Source organism: Cajanus cajan, chromosome 5, assembly GCF_000230855.2.
Source record: "Cajanus cajan strain Asha chromosome 5, NIPB_CcT2T_4, whole genome shotgun sequence".
In the NCBI taxonomy this organism is placed as follows: domain Eukaryota; kingdom Viridiplantae; phylum Streptophyta; class Magnoliopsida; order Fabales; family Fabaceae; genus Cajanus; species Cajanus cajan.
In genome coordinates, this window is record NC_138521.1 from 51,002,929 (window position 1) to 51,023,724 (window position 20,796).

General features: G+C 32.3%; 1 protein-coding gene and 2 long non-coding RNA genes across 3 annotated transcripts; all 3 read right to left on the bottom strand.

Moving 5' to 3' along the window:
• Positions 1–988: 988 nt before the first annotated feature.
• Positions 989–1,432, bottom strand: LOC109810559 (uncharacterized). Its single transcript, XM_020374044.3, has one exon. It carries the CDS (start codon positions 1,430–1,432, stop codon positions 989–991), a length of 444 nt encoding a protein of 147 aa, XP_020229633.1.
• A 14,922-nt stretch (positions 1,433–16,354) lies between these two features.
• LOC145957764 (uncharacterized) lies at positions 16,355–16,953 on the bottom strand. Its single transcript, XR_014433764.1, has 4 exons — positions 16,888–16,953; positions 16,705–16,805; positions 16,519–16,610; positions 16,355–16,421 (listed from the first exon to the last, which is right to left on the bottom strand). It is a non-coding gene; the product is annotated as an uncharacterized LOC145957764 (long non-coding RNA).
• A 376-nt stretch (positions 16,954–17,329) lies between these two features.
• LOC145957765 (uncharacterized) lies at positions 17,330–17,865 on the bottom strand. The gene is made up of 2 exons (XR_014433765.1): positions 17,791–17,865; positions 17,330–17,654 (listed from the first exon to the last, which is right to left on the bottom strand). It is a non-coding gene; the product is annotated as an uncharacterized LOC145957765 (long non-coding RNA).
• Between the last annotated feature and the right edge of the window lie 2,931 nt (positions 17,866–20,796).

Sequence of the window (20,796 nt, forward strand, 5' to 3'; positions counted from 1 at the left end):
ACAAATGAGTTTTTTTTTTGTTCGTCCTTAAAGTATTCACCGCCGATAGCAGTGACTAATCTCCTTATTATGTTGGAGGCACCTCAAAAGGTGAGATAGGTGACTCCAAGACTTTAAGCGATTACATACACAAGGCAGGATTTAAACCCTTAACATTACTTAAGTATGGATCAATCCTACCGCTGAACTACACGTTTGGGGTTATTAACAAATAAGTTTATAAATATATATTGTGAATATAATTTTAACACTATTAACTAAATATAAATCAAGTTTGATAAAACTTAAAGTAGTCATTATGACAGCGAATAACTTATCATAAATATTGGATTGTGATCGAACAAGGTATAAATTATTCTATAAATAACATTAGATTTTTATAGGCATGACTCATCAATATACCATTGCTTTGAAAGTTAGTAATAACTTAAAGTATCATTTATCACGCCTTGGTAGCGAAGGCCGTGCCAACTTTTGCGATAAATCAGCGATTCAGCTATCAGTTACACCTTCCCAATCTTCACCGAAAAATAAAAAATACAACTCATTCCAATACATGCAACTTTTCAATATTAATAACGACACTGACTCTTCCAAGTGAGCAATTTCCTCAACTGCAAGCCATTTCCTCAGTCAGCAGAACTCAGAATGGAATCAACATTTTTTCATCTCTAACCATTTTCTTAATATATAAGAGCAAAAATTGCGGAATTAATATGTTTGGAGTAAGAGACAACCCTAGATTGTAGTAGACATAACATTAGATAACAAAACTCCTGGACGAAACGAAACTTAAATTTCCATTGCTACCAATTCACATAACAGTACTTACAAATTCTGAATCCAAACATTATTTTTAAAATTCTCACATAACACTCCAGGGGCCAGAAGAAAAGACTGAACGATTTTCACAAATTATCAAACAAGAGAAACAACAAGCAATCATTATCTTACATGTTTTTTTTTTTGTTACAAAACGTTGTAATAATCAAAACAACCCTGCTCCTCCTCTATGGATGGCATAACTTTTACTTCGTGGATAAATATTGGGCCTGACCTTGATCACATCATCATGGCCAAACTCACACGGTTTGTTTTCATCGATCCTTCCAATTCCGGCGCTGCGACTGCGAGGCATTTTGATGGCAGCTTCATCAAAGTGAAAGTGATGGCCATAGCTCCTAAGCGACGCGGCCCTTACGAGGTCCTTGAAATCATCTTCGCTTGAAGCTGAGTTAACACTGAAGCTTCTTGGAACTGTGGAAAGGTGGGCAGTGGGGCATCCCATGGAGGCGTCCACATAGGATAATTGGCCAGAGCAGTCGATCATGCCACGAACGTACATGTCCCTGGCCTTTGTCAAGAACCTTAAAGGCGCCTTCAGGTAACTCCTCAGTTTGCTCTCTTTCCTTCTCTCTTTCTTCTTTGTCATGTTGCTGCAAGGTTTCCTCCAACGTCCGCAACTACTTGTGCGCTTTATCTTTTATATCCTATATATGCATGCTTTATCATAAAATATGGATGGAAAAGGTAGCTAGTTAATATATGGTATACTACTTTTTTATAAAAAATTACTTTAATTAATTCACATTCTAGAGTACTGTTTCCCGTACCAAAAAATATATTTTAACGGATAATAACAAAATAAATGTGTTGATTTTCGTCATTGATTATAAGGTTGCAAATATTTTAGTGACAAATTCTTAAAAAATTATATATAGGTTGTTTCATCATTAATTTTAACATTTTCTTTTAATGACGCCGCATGACACAACAAATAATGTTCTTTTAATTTGAGGTGTATTTTTGGAGGTATATGTATAAAAAAAAATAAGAATAAGATGAAAAAAAATTGTATATATAGGATATTAAATATATAAATGGATTAGATTTTTATTTTTATTTTTAAATTAGTTTTTTATTTTTAAATAATAAAAATTGTTAATGTTGAATTTTAAAAATTAAAAGTAAATTGACAAAAAAATCATGCATGCAGAATTAACATGTAACAAAAATGATGATGGTGACAACAAAGACATTGATATTATCGTCAAAAATAGTAGTAGTAGTAGTAGTGAAAGTACATTATCATTATTGTTATCACCACTAAGGATGACAAATGAAGTCCGTGAGAGTGGGTAGTAGGATATATGTACTCGTGTCATCAGATAAAATTTGTCATATACCTATGCGAGTATCCGTTAAGTGGATATCTATAAATTTTATAAATACTCACGGATATTCATTGATAACTATGTATATTTGTAAAAAAAAACTAAATATAAAAACTATAAAAAATTATTATAAAAATTATTATTAAAGATAAACAATTGATATTAATTTTTAAACTTGCGATTAATGATAACTTTTTGAAATATTAAAAATAATATAAAAATGTAAGATAAAATATAAATGTTTAAATAATTTTATTTAGTGGGTATTCACGGATGTGAATACTATATATTCATATGATCCACACATGGATTATTATTCTTCCAAACTTCTCATTAAATTGTGAGCTACTCTTGATAATCTTTTTATTGTTTAATTTTTACAAAATTTGGCATAAATATAAGTTAATATGAAATTATAATTCAACGGTTAAGATATTTTTTTAAAGTAAATTTGTATATTTTTAATAAATTTCATTCAATAATAAAGAGAATGTCGCTAACATTCTTCATAGAGAAAATCTTGTTGCAAGTGGAAGGAGACAACATACATATGGGTTTAAATGCTCTTATTTTATAATGTTCTATCTTATTTTTACATTTTATAATATCTTATTATATCGTGGACACCAAACAACCCTGACATTTCTTTTGGTGCAAGTTCTATTTAGAGGGTATCAGTGTCTCTTTTGATTAGGGCCATTTAAATGATGTCATATGTGATTTTTATCAAATTTATTATTTTATAAGCAAGTTTCAATTTTTGCATATTAGTCTCTTATTAATTTATTACATTTTGGAGAATAGTCCCACACTACTTACATATCTTTGACCTTTTGGTTCTACTCTCTTTCACACAAAAAAGCTAATAGAACTATAACAACATTGATGGGAATATTTTATTTGAACTAATGAAAATAAAATATAACTTGTTAGTTTATTTGAATAAGCTTTGTAATCAAGCATACCAATAAGTCCTCACTCATTTAACGAGAATTTATCTCAAACTAAGTTGTTTATCCAAACAAACCCTTTAGAACGGTGAAGGATTATGAGCTCAAAAAGGCAACTCATATGACATTTGAACAAAATTTAGAAAGATTAGGAGGCAAACCATGGAAAAGTGGAGTAGTTGAATTACCTCCTCTCATAAGTAATGATTGAGCAACACCACACTTGCACCGGGTGACCCAATTGAACCTCCTTGCATTAAGGGTCTTCATCCTCCAAAGAAGCCTTTCATAAGTAGTGTTGTTGAACGAAGCATCCATGATCACCACAGGCTCCGAAGCAACCAGTAGTCCAACCACGCTTCCTCCCACCACTTGACCCTAGCCGTTCGCCAAGTAAATGGTCAAATCGGAAGTAGCCAGCGATGGGAGGAAGGAGCCCAAGAAGGACAAGATCTCAAACCTTCTGTGGGAGGTAACGATAGAACCGATCATGGAAATATGCCAAGGCCAAGGAATCCAAGAGGTGATACTTTAAAGGAACCAAGAGAAATGGGATGATTTTGAAGACTTTTTTCATATGTTTGCAAATAACTACTTGTATAGGTTTATTTTGCCTTTGTATTTATGAGACACTTTATTTCATTTTTATAGACCATTGTATATTGTTTCTAGGGTAGGTTACTTAGAGACTTTGACTCCATTTAACCTTGTATTGAAAGTTACTCTTTTTCTATTTTTTCAGTAGTAGAAGTGACGTGGCAATTAGTAATGCTTGAGGGTGTGACTAATAATTGAGCTAGAATTGGGTTTAGGCAAAATTTTACATATTAGACTTGTTTTGCTCCTAATTTTTCAAAGATTTGATTTAGCTAGGTCTCATCATTTTTGGATGAACCTAACTAAACCAAATCAAACATTTTTGAAACGGATTTAGTGAGCAAACTAGTCTAAAGGCCACCTAGCTTGCCTTGTTCCTTCCTTGGCTGAATTGCTTCTCCTTCCTTAAAGTTTTGGGAAGCTTGTGCTATAAGCTTCTAACTTAGCTTGCTTCCCAAGCAACTAAGATAGAAGCTTTCTCCACAAGCCTCCTAAACTAGTTGGATGATCAAGCAACCAAACCATGGTTCTCTTGAACCATGGTTAAGGTTAGCTTGCTCCGTAAGCTACCTACTTCTATAAATTTGTAAACCTTCCATTTTCCCTCACTTTTGATGAATGAATTTAGAAATTCTTATAGAATTCTCTCTTCTCAAAGTCACCTTAGAATCCGTGGAGAACTTTCTCCTTAGGTTCCTCACAAAGGTTTTCAACCTTTGTGCCTTGGTCCTCTCAAGGTTCCTTCATCTTCAAGGAGTAACCGAGCACTCCTTAGTGTTTCACCATTGAAGAATCCTTCAAGGTGCTTTTGTCGTTGTTGAAGAGTTCAACCTCAAGAACAAAGGTCGTTGAAGGTGTAACTTGAAGAATCATCAACCTTTCTTCAAGACTCTTCCATCAACCAAGAGAAGCCGGTTGTTCGAGAGTGACATTGGTGACAGTTTTGGTGCCACTCAAGATAAAAACCCTATTAGTCCCTTAGCATCATATAACTTAAGAATGATGATGAAGAACAACTCAAACACAATTAAATAACAAATAAATAAAAGTGTAGGGAAGAAGAATTGCAAACTTGATTTTATACTGGTTCGGCCAATCCTGCCTACATCCAGTCCTCAAGTCTCCCACTTGAGAATTCCACTACTCTTGTAAACCTTACAAGAAAATGAATCCTCCAACACCTCGGAACTCCCTTTCCTTGTGTTGAGATTCAAACACCAATAAGGAGAAAAACCCTTTCTCCTTTACAGATCCAATGATCTATTAAGTAATACAGAATGACTCTCTTGAAGAGTGGATATTACACTTTCATGATCTTTGATGAACTCTTTAGAGATTTTGCAAATGATTTTGGCCAAGTGATTAATAAAGATTAGTTTCACAATAGAGTTCGTCACCTTTCTCTGAAAAATTATAGGTATTTATAGACAATTGTATCTTGAGTTATGTCTTTTCATGAAGAGTTGTAACTCTCTATAATTTTTCAGAAAATAGGCTCTGGTAATCGATTACAAGACTTGGTAATCGATTACAACGGTTTAAGTTCAAAATGTTTGAAACGTTGTATAGTTCAAATTCGAATTTTGAAATTTCTCTTCTGGTAATCGATTACAGTCAATGGTAATCGATTACCATAGAGCATTTTAACATTTTGAAAGGTTTTCTTTCTCTGGTAATCGATTACAGAAAGTGGTAATCGATTACCAGAAACATATCACTTGTTTTAGCTTATGAAAACCTAAGATATAAAGAGCTTCTATTTTCCAGTTAAAAATATTTTTGTTTAATCTTTTGAATACTCTTTTTGCTTTCTTTTCAAACAACTTATTCTTATATTCAAAAATATTAAGTTTAGGTTTTCTTGAAATTCTTATTTTAATGGCCAAGTCAAATTTGCAAATTCTAAAAGTTCATTTTACATACTAAGCTAAGCAGTCAAGACTTATCTAGTTATTACTTGAGATCTTGCTTCTTGATCAGCTTACTTTAACTTGACCTTTATTTTCTTCAATGCTTTTGCATCATCAAAACTTTGTGCATATTTTCTTCCACATTCTCCCCCTTTTTGATGATGACAATTCACTCTTTTGATATGTCTCCAATGATATTTTCAAGAGGATGATTTCTTGAGATTCTCAACTCTCTTTGAGGAATTATGTTTGTTTGATTCTCTTGAATTATAGAATCCTCCATTCCTTAATCTTCTTTGTCCTTTTGAGTTTTCTCATGAAAATGAGTGTCTTCAAAAATTTCTAAAATATCATCAATAATATCTTTTCTTGGACAAACAAGGTTAGTTTCATCAAATATAACATGAATTGATTCCTATATTGTCATGCATCACAAAGTTTACTTTTCTCAAATTTAATTTTTGGTAATCCTATTTCTAAATCTTTTGAGATTAATTTATTTAAGTGTTCCATGTTTATGTGAGCAATTCTTTTATTTCATAACCATGATTCATCATCTTCACTCAATTCATTGAGAATAACTCATATTTTTCTCTAATTTTATCTTGTATATATTGTTTACTCTAAATCCTATTATTTTAACATGTTCATAATTTTTATGTTCAATAAGACATTTTTGTGAATCAAAAGATACAGGGAAACCTTTATCACATAATTGACTCACTTGATAAACTATGTTTAAGACCATTCATAAGTAAGACAATTTCTATGGAGGTTGAGAAATTTGTACCAATTCTTCCAATGCCAAGTATTTTTCCTTTGTTGTTGTCTCCATAGGTTACATGTCCACTTTTCTTAGGAGTATTGTCAATAAATTTTGAAGTATCTCTTATCATGTTCTTGGAACATCCACTATCGATGTACCAAGTTTGGTCTTTGGAATCCTTCAAGACAAAGAATGAATTGATTTTGGTACCCAAGTTTTCTTTGGGTCCTTAATGTTAGTAATAACAGAATAACCTTTAGGAATCCAAACCATATTCTTGAGATTGTTAAAATTCTTTCTAATATAGCAAGTTGAAGAATTATGACCTTTCTTTCCACAATAAAAGCATGTTGTTAATGGAGAACTAGTAACTTGTGTAGGAACAAAGAAATTTTTGTATTTCTTTTGTTGTTTTTGTGGATTGTATCCTAATCCTACTTTATCAAAACCACATCTTTGTTTTCCTAATAGTATATCTAAATTATTTCTACCAACGGTAAATTTTGAAAGAGTACTCCTTAAGTTGTTAACTTCTTCTTTAAATTCATGACATGATGTACATGGATGTGTAATGTTTGTAATTTCCAAGTTACTTGTAGAGCTATGATTTTCATTCTTGGAATTTAGCATTTTAAATTCTGATTTAAGACTATCTAATTCTTCATTTAATTTAGTAATTTCCTTTTCCATATTTGAAATTGTTTTCTTATAGGATGATACTAGTTTTGCAAGTTTAAAAGATTCCTTGTGTAAATCATTAAATGAATCTTGCAATTCATCAAAGGTAATAAAGATATCATTGTTAGACGATGTTACCTCTTCTTCGCTTTCGTAATCTTTGGCCATGAGTCCCAAATTTACAACTTCATTTTCTGAATCACTTGTAGAGTTCATATCATTTTCTTCCCAAGTGATATATACTTTCTTGCTTTTCTTATCCATGAAGTTTTTGTTGTTTGACTTCTCCATCTTCTTTTTGTAAATTGGACATTCCAATTTTAAGTGACCCAGTTGATTGCATTCATAGCATCTTGGAGTTGAAGAAGATTCTTCTCCGTTCTTTTTTATGTTGAAATTGAATTTTCTTCTATTTCCTCTATTCCTTAGAAATTTGCGGAATCTTTTTACAAAGAGATTGAAATCTTCATCATCATCATCATCATCATCTTCCTCAATGTTGTCATCTTTTTCATTTTCTTCATGAGAGAATGAAGATGCTTTAAGTGCTATACTTTTCTTCTATTTTCATTTTGACTTAGTCTCATCAATTCCATTTCATGCTCTTGAAGTTTTCCAAATAGAGATGCAAGAGACATGGTTGTTAGATCTTTTGATTCAGCAATTGCAGTCACTTTCGGTTGTCATTCCCTACTCAAACATCTCAAAACTTTGTTAATAAGATCTTCATTAGGAAACACTTTTCCTAGAGATGCAAGATGATTAACTATATGTGTAAATCTCTTTTGCATGTCTTGTATGCTTTCATTTTGATTCATTCTAAATAATTCATATTCATGAGTGAGAGTGTTTATCCTAGATCTTTTCACATCATTAGTACCTTCATGTGTTACTTCAAGTGTATCCCACATTTCTTTAGAACTCTTACAATTTGAAATTCTAAAATATTCATCAATTCCTAAAGCAGAAGTGATTATATTTTTGGCTTTTAAGTTATATTGAACCTTTCTTCTATCATCTTCACTCCATTGTTCTCTTGGCAAATTTTTTATTTCATGACCTACTACAATAGTAGGAATGAAAGGACCAATTTCAATAGCATCCCATATGTTTAAGTCTATGACTTCTATAAAAATTTGCATCCTAGATTTCCAATAATGATATCCTACCCCATTGAATATAGGAGGTCTATTAATAGAGTTTCCTACCCCATTGAATATAGGAGGTCTATTAACCAAGAGAAGCCGGTTGTTCGAGAGTGACATTGGTGACAGTTTTGGTGCCACTCAAGATAAAAACCCTTCTCCGGCGCTTCCTTGCGAACTCTGACACGATTTCCACAATGTCGCACGCGTTTTCCACCTCCATCATGTGGGTTCTCATGGCGTTGGTGTTGTCGCGGGTGATGATAATGGGTGGCTTGGGCTTGTTTTTTTGGATCCCGCTAGTCTTCCTCAAGGCCTTCTTGTTATCTTAGCCTCACCTGCACCTTCCTTGTTTTCTTTGTGCTCCATTTTCTAGGCCCCATTGCTTCCACTATGATATCATCCTCAATGGCTTGGAATTGGTGTTGTTGTTGTTGGTGGTGTAGGTGCAGATTCCTTGTGTGAAAAGAAAGGGGGAGAGAGTGGGCAATTAACGAGGGACTAATATGCAAAAATTGAAACTTGCTTATAAAATAATATGTCTAATAAAAATCACATATATTTAAAGCGGCATTGGTACCCTTTAAATAGAACTTACACCAAAGGAATTGCCAACAATGGTTGTCTAAAAATGCCTTTCTATATCGCATTTATGCAACCAATGAAAAAAGTAATATAATGACATTTTTTTGATTGCACCAGGATGAAAATTTATGTATTTTTACATTGGCTAAAATTTAATTGATGTAAAATTTTCTTTGTACTAATACAAGTTCTTAAAATAATGTTAATTATATATATATCACTACAAGAAAAAATAGAGTTAACGTGGGTTATTTTTGGCATTACCGACGGTTAAAACCTCTAGAAAATGTATTTCCTGCGGTTGTGATTTTTGCCGGGAAAGCATCCGTGGCAAGCGATTTACCAGCGGTTTTTGACAACCCCCGGAAATGCATAGCATACCCACGGTTTTGTAACCCTCGTTAACGACATAGTCTACCAGGGGTTATAAACCCCCGTTAACACCATCATCAATTTTGACTGTTTGTGATAACCCCGTAATTTGCTACGGGCTTTAAACCTCGTTAATGTTGTCACATAACCTGCTGTTTATATAATCCCATAATTTACCAGGGGTTGTAAACCCTCGTTAATGCCACACTATGTTTTTAATATCTTGTTTGTACTTGTAATTTTTAAATCCCTGTAGCTTATAAATGGTTTTTAACCATGTATAATATTTCAATCTATATATAAATTTTGAAATGCACAAGTTATATAAATATTAAAAAATAAAATGAACAAACAATCCACAAATTTAATATATTAATAAGCAAATGTACATAAACAAGTCATCCAAAAAAATTCCTAACAAGCAACATCCATAGTTTAGTAACATTGATAGTTTAGTAATATCCAAAATGACTTTAAAGAAGTAATAAAAACATATCCAACAAAATATTGATTTTCCTAAAACAAAAAGGTCAACAACATCTTTCCCTAACAAATATAGCCCTATTGTCTATCTTGAGAATTTGTTGGAGAATGATTAGGGACATTAATTGGTTGTGCACTTCCTTGGTCAGATACCTACAATTAAATATAAAACTTAGTTAGAAATATAAAGTATATTTTAAAATATTTATAAAATTAATTCAAATTTAAAATATTACCGGTGAAGATTGAAATACAGGCAAGTCAGGAAGCCTTTGACCCTGATAATTCTATGCAAAAAAAATCATCATTGTCTCAAATCTTTTATTTTGTTCCTCTATTTTCTGATTTTGTTCAGCCATTTGTGATTTCAATTCAATAACCTATTTCAAAAGAAAAATCAAAACAAATAAAAACATAAATAGAAATGAAAATCATACCAATATTAAACGTGACATTTTATTTGTTTTCTTCAAAACTTTAAACCACAATAAGGTTTTAATTATATAGATAGTTGACAAAATGAAAAAAAGTTTCATAAATTCCAACAAGATCACCAAAGTATACCTAAAATATTACGAACTTTGTTAAAATTGACTTCAAATTAGATCTAGAATGAAAAATTCTTATTATACAAATATTGCCTTTTTAGGAATCAAAAGAAGCTAAAGCACAACTTGGGAACAACAAATTCGGTGATTATCAAGGAGCACAACACAATCAATGATGTTTATCTAGATATTATTTCAAGAAGAAAGACAAATATGAAATTAGAAAGCAAGAATTATAGAATGGGACATAAAACTAATCTTTATTTTAATGAATAACATCTAATTAGTTAACGATAAATGATTTATACAAGTAGGTACCATTCAATATTCTATTTTTTTGAGATCCAAAGAAGCAAAAACAACAATTTAAAGGAGTTAAAACCTAACATTGAAATGGAGACACAACAGTTGCCAATTACCTCATCTCATATCTAACACAAATTTCCAAAGGAATTCTCAATAGTGTACTTTTTCTGCCTCTAAAATCTGCAACTTATGTAAGCTTACTTCATGTTCATGCTTTTGGTTTGCACGTTATGAAGGGATAGAGACAAAAGGCACACTGTCATTGGCATATATATATTTCATTAAAATATATACCATCCAGAATAAATAAATAATTATGTCCAACGTTATCACGTGAAGATAATAAGTTTTTAATCCCCTTGTCTTAAGTAGTTGCGTGGTTGATCATCCTTTAGTTCTTATCAAATGATAGAGTTTCTTTTGTAAAAGCCAAAATTTATGACCAATTAATGGTGAGAACAAAGCCAAATCACAAGTAGTACCAAGGCTTGACACACCGATCAAAAGATACAACAAGATAATAAAGTAACACTTCAACAAAACCAACAATGCACGACGTGATCCTGCACTGCACCCCGACAACTTTAGAAAAAACAGACTTGGAAAAAGACCATACATTAGCCAAAAAGCATGGTAGCTCGGCACAATACGTATGGTGTTGGGCAAATTCCATTGCATTTGGCTAGAAAAGCATTGTTGGATTATCTTGGAATTACACCTCAAACACTTTCTTCTTCACTCAAATCTAGACTTTGTTATCCGCTGTCAAGCCTGCTAAATTTTCCTAGAACTTATGCCTCTTGTTGTGGCAATGTATAACTACTCGGTTTCTTCTTTTGTTTTCCTTTATTTGGTAATCTTGGGGAATCATGTTGATTGTTTAACTGACGCGGTTTGGACTATGCCAATTGCCTGGCATTGATTGCATAACTTTGTATCTCTATCTTTACTATATGATCATGAATAGCTGGGCATAGAATTGGGACTAATAATGCAAAACACTTTCACATTCCACTCTCACAAAGTTTGGCAATTAACAGTATTTTCCAGAATTTAAAACAGGCTTAACTTAAAATTCCATGCTTGTATAACTTGTCACTACCTTCCACTGGCGATTGACTTAATGCTGGATACCTTTTGTGCTGATCTACTGTACTATCAGATTTCATGACAAGCCCAGCATTCCAATACCAAGGATGAAGATAGGTCAAATCATTGGATGAGGACCACGAAGATGGATGGAGTATCACAGAACCCCAATCCCTACTTCCAAGCCTTGCTTCCTTCACTCTTTATTAACAACTGCATACATAAAAGCATTATACCATATTAAATAATCCATAAATCTTGCAACAAAGAAATAAATAAAACCTGAAAACCCTTACTCTTTTGTTCAGCTAAACACCCTTGCTGAATCACCAGAGCATCAAGTGCAAGCTTTTTGTAAGCCCTTTCAATGACAAGATTATAGTTTCAAATTTCATCAATTCAGGGGTACACATTATTAAGCAAATCATGTATAGTTATGAACTCAATAAAACTGCTATAGCTATAAGCCAAATTTCACAGAAATTGTAAAACTTTGCACATAAGAGAAATGAATGAAACAACAGTGAGAATGTGTTAGTTAATTTATGAATGTGCAACAAAATTAAAAGTATAAATTGGAAACGCACTTTGGTGGGGGGTGCGGTCTGGGAAAGCTCTTGGTTGGGGATGATAACGGGCCAGGATTCGCCTGCTTCGCGGAACATCCGCTCGGTCTCGAGGTATTGACCCTTTTCCAGAATGAGGCTTCTTATGCTCTGAGCGGGCGTGGAGGTGGCGTCGAAGACTTGCTCAAAGGTCACCGTTATCTGCGGCGGACGCTCTTCCCTTCCGCGCTTCACCTCCACTTCGCACGCCGGGTTCGATTCCTTCGCCTTCCGCGAGTTGCATTGCGCCGAGTATGAACGAAAGAGGTGGAGGAAGGCGAGGGAGTCGGAGGGAGAGAAGGAGGGGAGGGTTTGGGTGATGTGGCGGAGGAAGAAGGGGGTTGGGCTTCGCGATTGCGAAGCAGAATGAAGGAGGGGGCTTAGGGTTTGGTGAGAGAGGGAAACCAAAAGATAAGTGAGAGGGAAATGAAAAAAAAAACTATCATTACAAAAATAAAAAAATTTTAAAAAAATAATATATTATTAAAATATACCAACGGTTTTAAATTTTAACCCCTGTAACTTAATAATACTTAACGAGGGTTATTGAAACCCCAGTTAATTACTTATGTTCTCGAGGGTTAGCATAACCCTCGTTAAAAAAACCCAGTTAAATACATATTTTTTTTGTAGTGTATATATATATATATATATATATATATATATATATATATATATATATATATATATATATATAATCCTGGTCACACAAATTTACACTCGTATATTTTAAATATTTTTTGTAGCTCATTAAAATAATTTTTAGCCACAAACGGTCTTGGATTTGACTTGAGCTTGCATTCCTCATGATGTAAGTTTGACACCTTCTACGACCATTAATATTTTACTTTGATGGATATACTTATTCAAAAAGGTCCCTTAGTATTGGAAATTAAATTTCTTTAGTGCACATCTACCGGTTCTCAGTTCGATAAATAAAATCATGGGTCAAATTAGGTATTGAACCTTGATGACTATCAACTATGGATGATGATGCTTGTTATCTCCTTAGCAAGTGTACCATCATACAAGTAGTTCAATAATGAGTATGAATATTATTTTCCAAGGGACTTATGCCCAATACTTGACAAAAATAGCTAATTATACTAAACTAAACTATCGAGAATAAAAATATTGATTGATTGTAGAAATAATTAAAGTGTTTAAACAAAGATAAATGTTATAGAAAATCTTTTTGGTGTTTTTACGAATACTTGAAATATAAAAAAAATTGATTTTAAAATAATAATGAAATATGTATGGGAGTTAACTTCACTGAATCTCATGCTTTCAAAAAAAACTTTAACCTAGTTATAATTCAAAAATTATCATTCAACTCACAAATATACCTAACCCTAAATTTCTTACATGTTTGAGTTTGAGTTTCTTGGTTAAGTTATAAATTTCTTGTGTAACTTAACCAAGAAGCCAATTTAAAAACAAGAGCTTAAGAATGACTAATAACATTTGCTCCATTTTTAGAAGTGAATACCATTAGCTATTCTACTACATTTTAAAGGTTCACGTATTTTTCAATACTTCAAAACCACAAATTCAAGTTAAGGAAGATCAAGCCATAACAAACACTAAGCAAAGAAGATAGAGCAATAATATTGAATTACAACTGTAATTAATAATTAGAATGTATACATGAGAATAGATCAGGTTACATCAAACCCTAAGGAAGAACTTAGCTACATATAGACATGAAATACAACACAAATGGTGGACAAATGAAGAAGCTTGATCTTGAAGTCATGAGAGATCTTCTAACCACCACACATACTCTAAGAAATGTTGCCAAATGATATATGTTCTTGAAATTGATCTCATTTAGGTCATAAACTCTTTTGTATCTTCTCAATAATGATATGTAAACATTTATGGTGCTAAGTGTAGAAATCCACGCTTAGCATAAGACAAGGAAAACAAAAAAATGAACCTTTGGAGTTGTGGTGCTAAGCGTGGATTTCATGCTTTGCGTGGAAACTTGAATTTGTCTCTGGAAGATTGGCATTGAGCTTGGGTTTCCATGCTCATGTAGAAACTTGAATTTGCTTACATAGATATATAAAAGGTTAACGCTTAGCATGAGTTTCCACATTTAATGTGAAAACTTAACCAAATATTTTTCTTTTCTCTTAATACTTCACCGAGTTTTCCATTTGCTTCTTTCAAATTTTCTCATTCTTTTCTGTCTCGACTACAAAATAAGATCAAAAAGCTTATAAATTACCTAAAAAATTCAGTTATAGATTAAAGTTAATTTTCTACAAATTATGATAAATTTTTGTCAAATTTAGGTATCGTCAAAGGGAAATAAGATAAATACTTCAAATTATATCACAAGATTAAAGCAAATATGACATTTATCAATGCTTATTTTGAGAATCTCCAACATGTTATTAACTTTCTAGTTGATAATCTTGGGGTATCATCTATTTTTTACCATTCTTTGTAACAAATATCACTACTAGAAAAATTAAAATTAGAGAGGGAATAAATTCGTCACTAATCTGCATAAAATCCGTCACAAATAAATTAGTGACGGAATTTGTGACAGAAATGATTCCGTCACAAAATTTGGCGTCACAAAATATTTAGTGATGGATTATTTTCTCCGTCACAATTAGTGACGGAATTAAGGCATCACAAACAGTATAATTTCCGTCACTAATTTCTAACGATAAATGTTTAGAAATTAATAAAAATCCGTCGCAATTTGTGACGCCTCTAACTCCGTCGCAATTTGTGAGGGATTAAATCCCTCGCAATTTGTGAGGGATTAAACCCCTCGCAATTTGAGAGGTATGTGAGTCCGTCAAAATCCCTCACAAATTGTGATGAAGGAATCCGTCACAAACTGTGATGCCAAGTATCCGTCACAATTTGCGACGAAGAAAATCCGTCACAAACTGTGATGCCTATTATTGACTAGAATCTGTCACAATTTGCGACGTCATAATTCCGTCACAATTTGCGACGGATAAAATCCGTCACTAACTGTGATGCCTATTATTTAAGAGTCTGGTAATCGATTACATATATAGGTAATCGATTACCCAGACAATGAAAATCATATGTTCGAAATTTACTTATTAAAGGGTTCTCTGGTAATCGATTACCCATTTCTTGTAATCGATTACCAGAAGATGAAAATTTCAAAATTTGAATTTAAACTTTATAAAATTAACAAGCCATCGAGTTTAAAATTTAAATTCATCTTTGTATCTAAGTAAAACTTTATAAAATTTAAGATCATCAAATTAGTACAACTCAAGCATAAGTGTAAGTTAGCAAGATGTTACATCTAAATTAATTATTAAAAAGATTAAAAATATTTTGTAAAATTTATTGTAGCAATTACATTCAATTATGCCAGGAAAGAAAATCTCTGGTAATCGATTACAGCAACTGGTAATCGATTACCAGAAACTTTTTAGTTTGACAGAAAGAAGACTATAGCAGGGTAATTGCCACCAAAGAGTCAAAAGAGAACATGAAATGAGGCTAGAAAGAAGACTATAGTAGGATGAGAAAATAAATGTTGAAAGACCAATAATTATATAAACACAACAGAAGATACTTTAATTGAGACTCAAGAACGGAAGAACAAAATAGAATTATTGGAAAAAGAGAACAACACAGAGAAAGAAAAATCATAAAAGACATAACAGAATACTCAACTAACACTAATAAGTAGAAGCACAAAAAAAATGATACATATTCTTACTTAATTAAATCAGAACCAAGAACTTCATAAAGATGGGTATATGCCAACTCAAATGGTAACTGGAGGCATATGATGCCAAAGATAATTATAGCATCATTTCTGAATTGCATGAGACGCCCAAGCCACTCATGTCTCTAAAATATTTCCTTCTCTTTAGCTCTATCAGACTCAAATACTTTCAAGAGTTCCATTGGGGGCTGCCAGGAGCTGGCCTTCCTGCCTAGAATCTTGTATCCTTGGTCAGCTGCAACTGCAGAACTAATAGGCCATCTGCAATACCAAACACAAGAGAAAAGGTGTGAAGGAAGAGGGAAGAATCAAAGCAATTGAATGAGAAAAGTGATTGTACTGATCCCAAAAAAAGTAAGACAATACCTTGCTAACAGTGCAGAATTTTTACGTTTCCAGAATTAAGAAAACATTATTGCCCAAAGTATCACTATGATGAAGAAAGCAGGAAGCACCACTAATCTCAATGACCTAAAATGTAATGAGGAGCCATAAAACCACTTAACTAGATGCAATACTATAGAAGAAGTGGTAGCATAAACAAAAACCAACAGACATATTGGCTCACCCAAAATCTATCAATTGCAATGTAAGCCCACATGCAACAGGGAAGAGCAGCCACCTTGTGAACATTCCAAGAAAAGCAAAATAGATTGCAATCTGCACATTATTCATTCCATCATTGGATAAGGAGAATGGACAATATCATTTTCAGATAATGTTATAAAGCTCATAGAGTCATAGTCACGTTAACCTTTGCCCCATAGTAAGAATAAATCTCATCAATTGGCTGATTAGTTAAGTCCCACCAATGAAGTGCCCAACTTCTGAGAAGTTTCTTTCTCTTCTTTTCATCTATCAACCAAAAGCAATATTAGTTCAGGTTCAAGCCACACTAATCAAGAGAAAAAATGATGGCACATGTGAGTAAAAACACCATGCAAAGGAAAGACTTGCTTAACAATGTTCTCTGATTCCAATTTCTAAAGAAGATTCTCTCCAATTTCCCAATGGATTTCTTTTCCATCAAATTTAAGGGTTTTGGCTGACTTGCTGTTGTTTACCTGCAAATTCAATTTATAAGAGAGCCAAAATGTTACGACATGTCAATAGGAGAGTTCATACAACACTGCAATTCCATGGTAGTCATAGCACAACAATAAAGCTTATTTATTAACATGTCACATTTTTTGTATTCATAATCACAAGAATGCATTTTCCTAATATTTTCTTGAATTAGAAAGCTAAGGCACCTATAATCTGAGAATCAGATAAAACAACATGCAGCATGCAGCATGCGTGGAACTGGCTAACAAGCACATCAAATTACAAAGAGAGATTTCGATTGTAGAGAAGACAAATGTCTAACGAAAGAACTCACTATTCCATATATCAAGTGACAGTAGCACTGAAAACGCTCACACCAACTGAAAACAGAACCATCAGGTTGTTTCACAAAAGCTTCCACCTCCTCCACCTCAAATTGCAAATCCATACCTGGCAGTTATTACAAGACACATTAACAGAAACATGGGAATTGCACAACCAGTCACATTCTAGTTAGCACCATCTGACACAGTGAACTTAAAAATAGTAATAAGAACAAATTCTCCCTTTGGGGGATTTGCATATACCAATAAGAATCCGTTTTTTGATCTGTAGTTCAGCTGCAGCCCTCCCAAGTGTCTCCAAAGGTGCAGCCAACTAAACAAATGACAAATAAGTTTTAGCCACTCATCAAAAAGCTTCAATTAGACACTTAGAACTTGATTATATCAAAAGATTGATAGACCATGGAACAAAATTACTTAAAAAGTCCTTTTTAGAAAGAAAACCTAACCTTGATGAACTCATCTGCAATGCCAACAACTCTCTCAACAATAAACCCCATCTTCTCAAACTCCTTTACAAGGACTTCGATCCGCCCCATATAAAGCTCCCAAGTATCACCTACAGTAATAAAACATCAAAATTTAACAAGTTTCCAATTTTGATCCGTGAACCATGACCTTCCATATATAATATCCAGGCACCAATACAAATTTAGTTACCTGAACAGGACTTGCAGCAATAAGAACTCCACCAACTCCTCCACCAATGACAAGACCATCAGGACTTGCAAGGGAAACAGTCAATCCACCAGTTCGATTGCGAGGGCCACCACTATCAGCAACCAAGTAAGAGCCTGACAGGCACAATATCTCAAAACGCCCCTATTGAGGTCAAAGTCTGGAGCCAGAGTTCTCGGCTAGGGTTTCGGCCCGCGAACTGTTCGCGGCGGAGGCTTCAAGCTCCGTCGGCGAGGGCGGAGGCGAGAGGCTGGCAGAGCTTTTCGAGCTCGTCGATAAGGGCGAGGACGGAGGGTTGGAGCGAGAGGACCTCCTCCTGCTCCTTGTTGAGCGGCTTCCCTTGGGAAACGGAGTCCTCCATGGCGTTGATGCGGTTCAGCTTCTTGCGGAGGGCGCGGAGGCTTATCACGGGGCCGTTGGCGACGTCGAGGCTTGCGGTGGATGCCATTTGAATGTATCACCCTTGTCATTTTCCTGAGCACAACCAAAATTTTGAAAAGCATACACTACCTAGAACATAGGGGTCACCGCAGCAATTCAAAGAAAACAGGGAAGGAGAAATTGAAGAAGTTGAATAGAAAAGGAGAAATTGGAAAGGAAAAAGGTGAGATCTTTGTGTGATTAGATGATTACATTCGTGGGGAGAATTGGTTTCTCAAAGATGGGTCTCCAAGAGAACAGGGAAGGAAGTGTCGTGGCCGGCGAGGGAGTCTGGAATGTGTGCTAGGGCAGTGGAAAGCTGTGTTGTTCAATTTCGGAGGGAAGAATGAAATACTTGTTAAATTTCAGAGGGAAGTAAATGGGTTGGGGTTGGTTTCGGAGGGAAGAATGAAATACTTGTTAAATTTCAGAGGGAAGTAAATGGGTTGGGCTTGGTTTCTAATAATGGGTTTAGGAGCCCAAAAGTGGAAAAAACCCATAAGCCCAATTCATGACAACTTTATTCAGTCAATATTAAATCAAAACATTATAAAAATTATAACTCAAATCATAATAAAATCTCTCTAATATTTATAAAAATATTAAATTTTTAATATTATTTTTATTTTTATTTTTTTGAATAATGTATCAACAAAGGAAACTTTTTATTAGCAAGTGAAAAAGGCAACTTAAAATTTTGTCGCGCATAAACTTTCTTATTTCTCTAAATTTTACCTTCATTTCTAATTACACTTTTTCTTTTTTTTTTTTGGCATTTTTTTAAGTACTTATGTGTGATGCTTATATGTATTATTTTTTAATTAGTTACTTTTTATATTTAATTATTTTTATTTCTTTCTTATACGTGTTAATTTTCTAATTATTTTTTTTAAAGTTATTTAGTTACTTTTTATATTTTTATTTTACTTTCAATCAAAATTTAATTATAATAATTTTTCTTTATTTTTAAAATGAAATAACATCCTATAAGTATTTAAATAATTATACATCCAACACTTTAAAATTATATAATTACTTTTTAACATTTTCAAATACAAAAGTTTATTAAATTTTAAACACTTATAATATTATAAGATCTTATCATATAAAAACTTATTATATAAGATCTTAAAGAAGTTATTTCTTAAAACATATCATTATTCATTGATCTTATTACATAAAAACTTATTATATAATATGTTAAATAAGTTATTTCTTCAAATATATTCTTATTCATCGGATGTTTAATAGTAATATAATTTGTTGAAATCTTTAATATTAATATGATTCGTTGAATCTCTAATTAAAACTTACATCGTATAAAATCCAAATTAAAGAAAAAGGTAACAAACACATGTAGGACGACAACTGATAAACTAAAAAAGCATAAAGAGAAAATGAAACACAAAAGGAAAGCAAATTATATATATACTCATTACCTATATTTTAAATATAATACTCATATATTTATACTCATTACCTATATTTTACTGATTTACTACTTAAATATAAAATTCATAAATCAATTAATAAAATGAAAATTTAATAAATTACTACAACTTGGAGAGATATTTTTTAAATCAATCAAGATTAAGAACAAAAATAATTATTTAGTGTAATTATTTTAAATATAATGTTTTAATTTTTAAATAAAGAACATTTAATCTAGCTAGGAAAAGTTACATTGACCCCTACTTGAAGTTTTTCTAAATGACGTTGTATATATATATTCTCAAATTTTTAAGAAAGTATTAATTTTCTTATTTATTTATTTAATAGTGGCACATACAATTACTACTTATATAAGATAATACTATTTATATACTATATATTAAGAGAAAATAAATTATTAATACAAATATCAATAGATTTGATCTCTTATTTCATTTCAACTTTTGAAATATATATATATATATATATATATATATATATTTTAAATTAAATATCATGCACACTATGATTTAAAATATATATCAACTTTAAGTAATAATTTTAAAAAATGAATTGAAAAATTCTTATTTTCAAAATCAAAGATGAATGAAATTCATTTTTCATAAAAATGACATAGTATATATTGGATGTAATTAATTAGAAACAAATGATAGACGCATATAATTAATTTGCTTAACATAAATTAACTTTTTCCTCCCTTATTTTAATTAATAATGATATTTTGGGTTTTTCTTGTAGTGTATGTTATTTCCCTTCCTTTTTCTTTGTGATACATTTGAATATATAGTTCTAATATTTATTCATTTAAATCAATTCTAACTCATATTTTTCACAATATTAGGATACTTGAAAACACAAGATCGAGTAATACCTGTCATATTAATAACTTTCATGCAAAATAAAAT

What these genes read in the sequence shown, in the direction of transcription:
- LOC109810559 (XM_020374044.3), bottom strand. Translation starts at nt 1,432, where the DNA reads ATGACAAAGAAGAAAGAGAGAAGGAAAGAGAGCAAACTGAGGAGTTAC.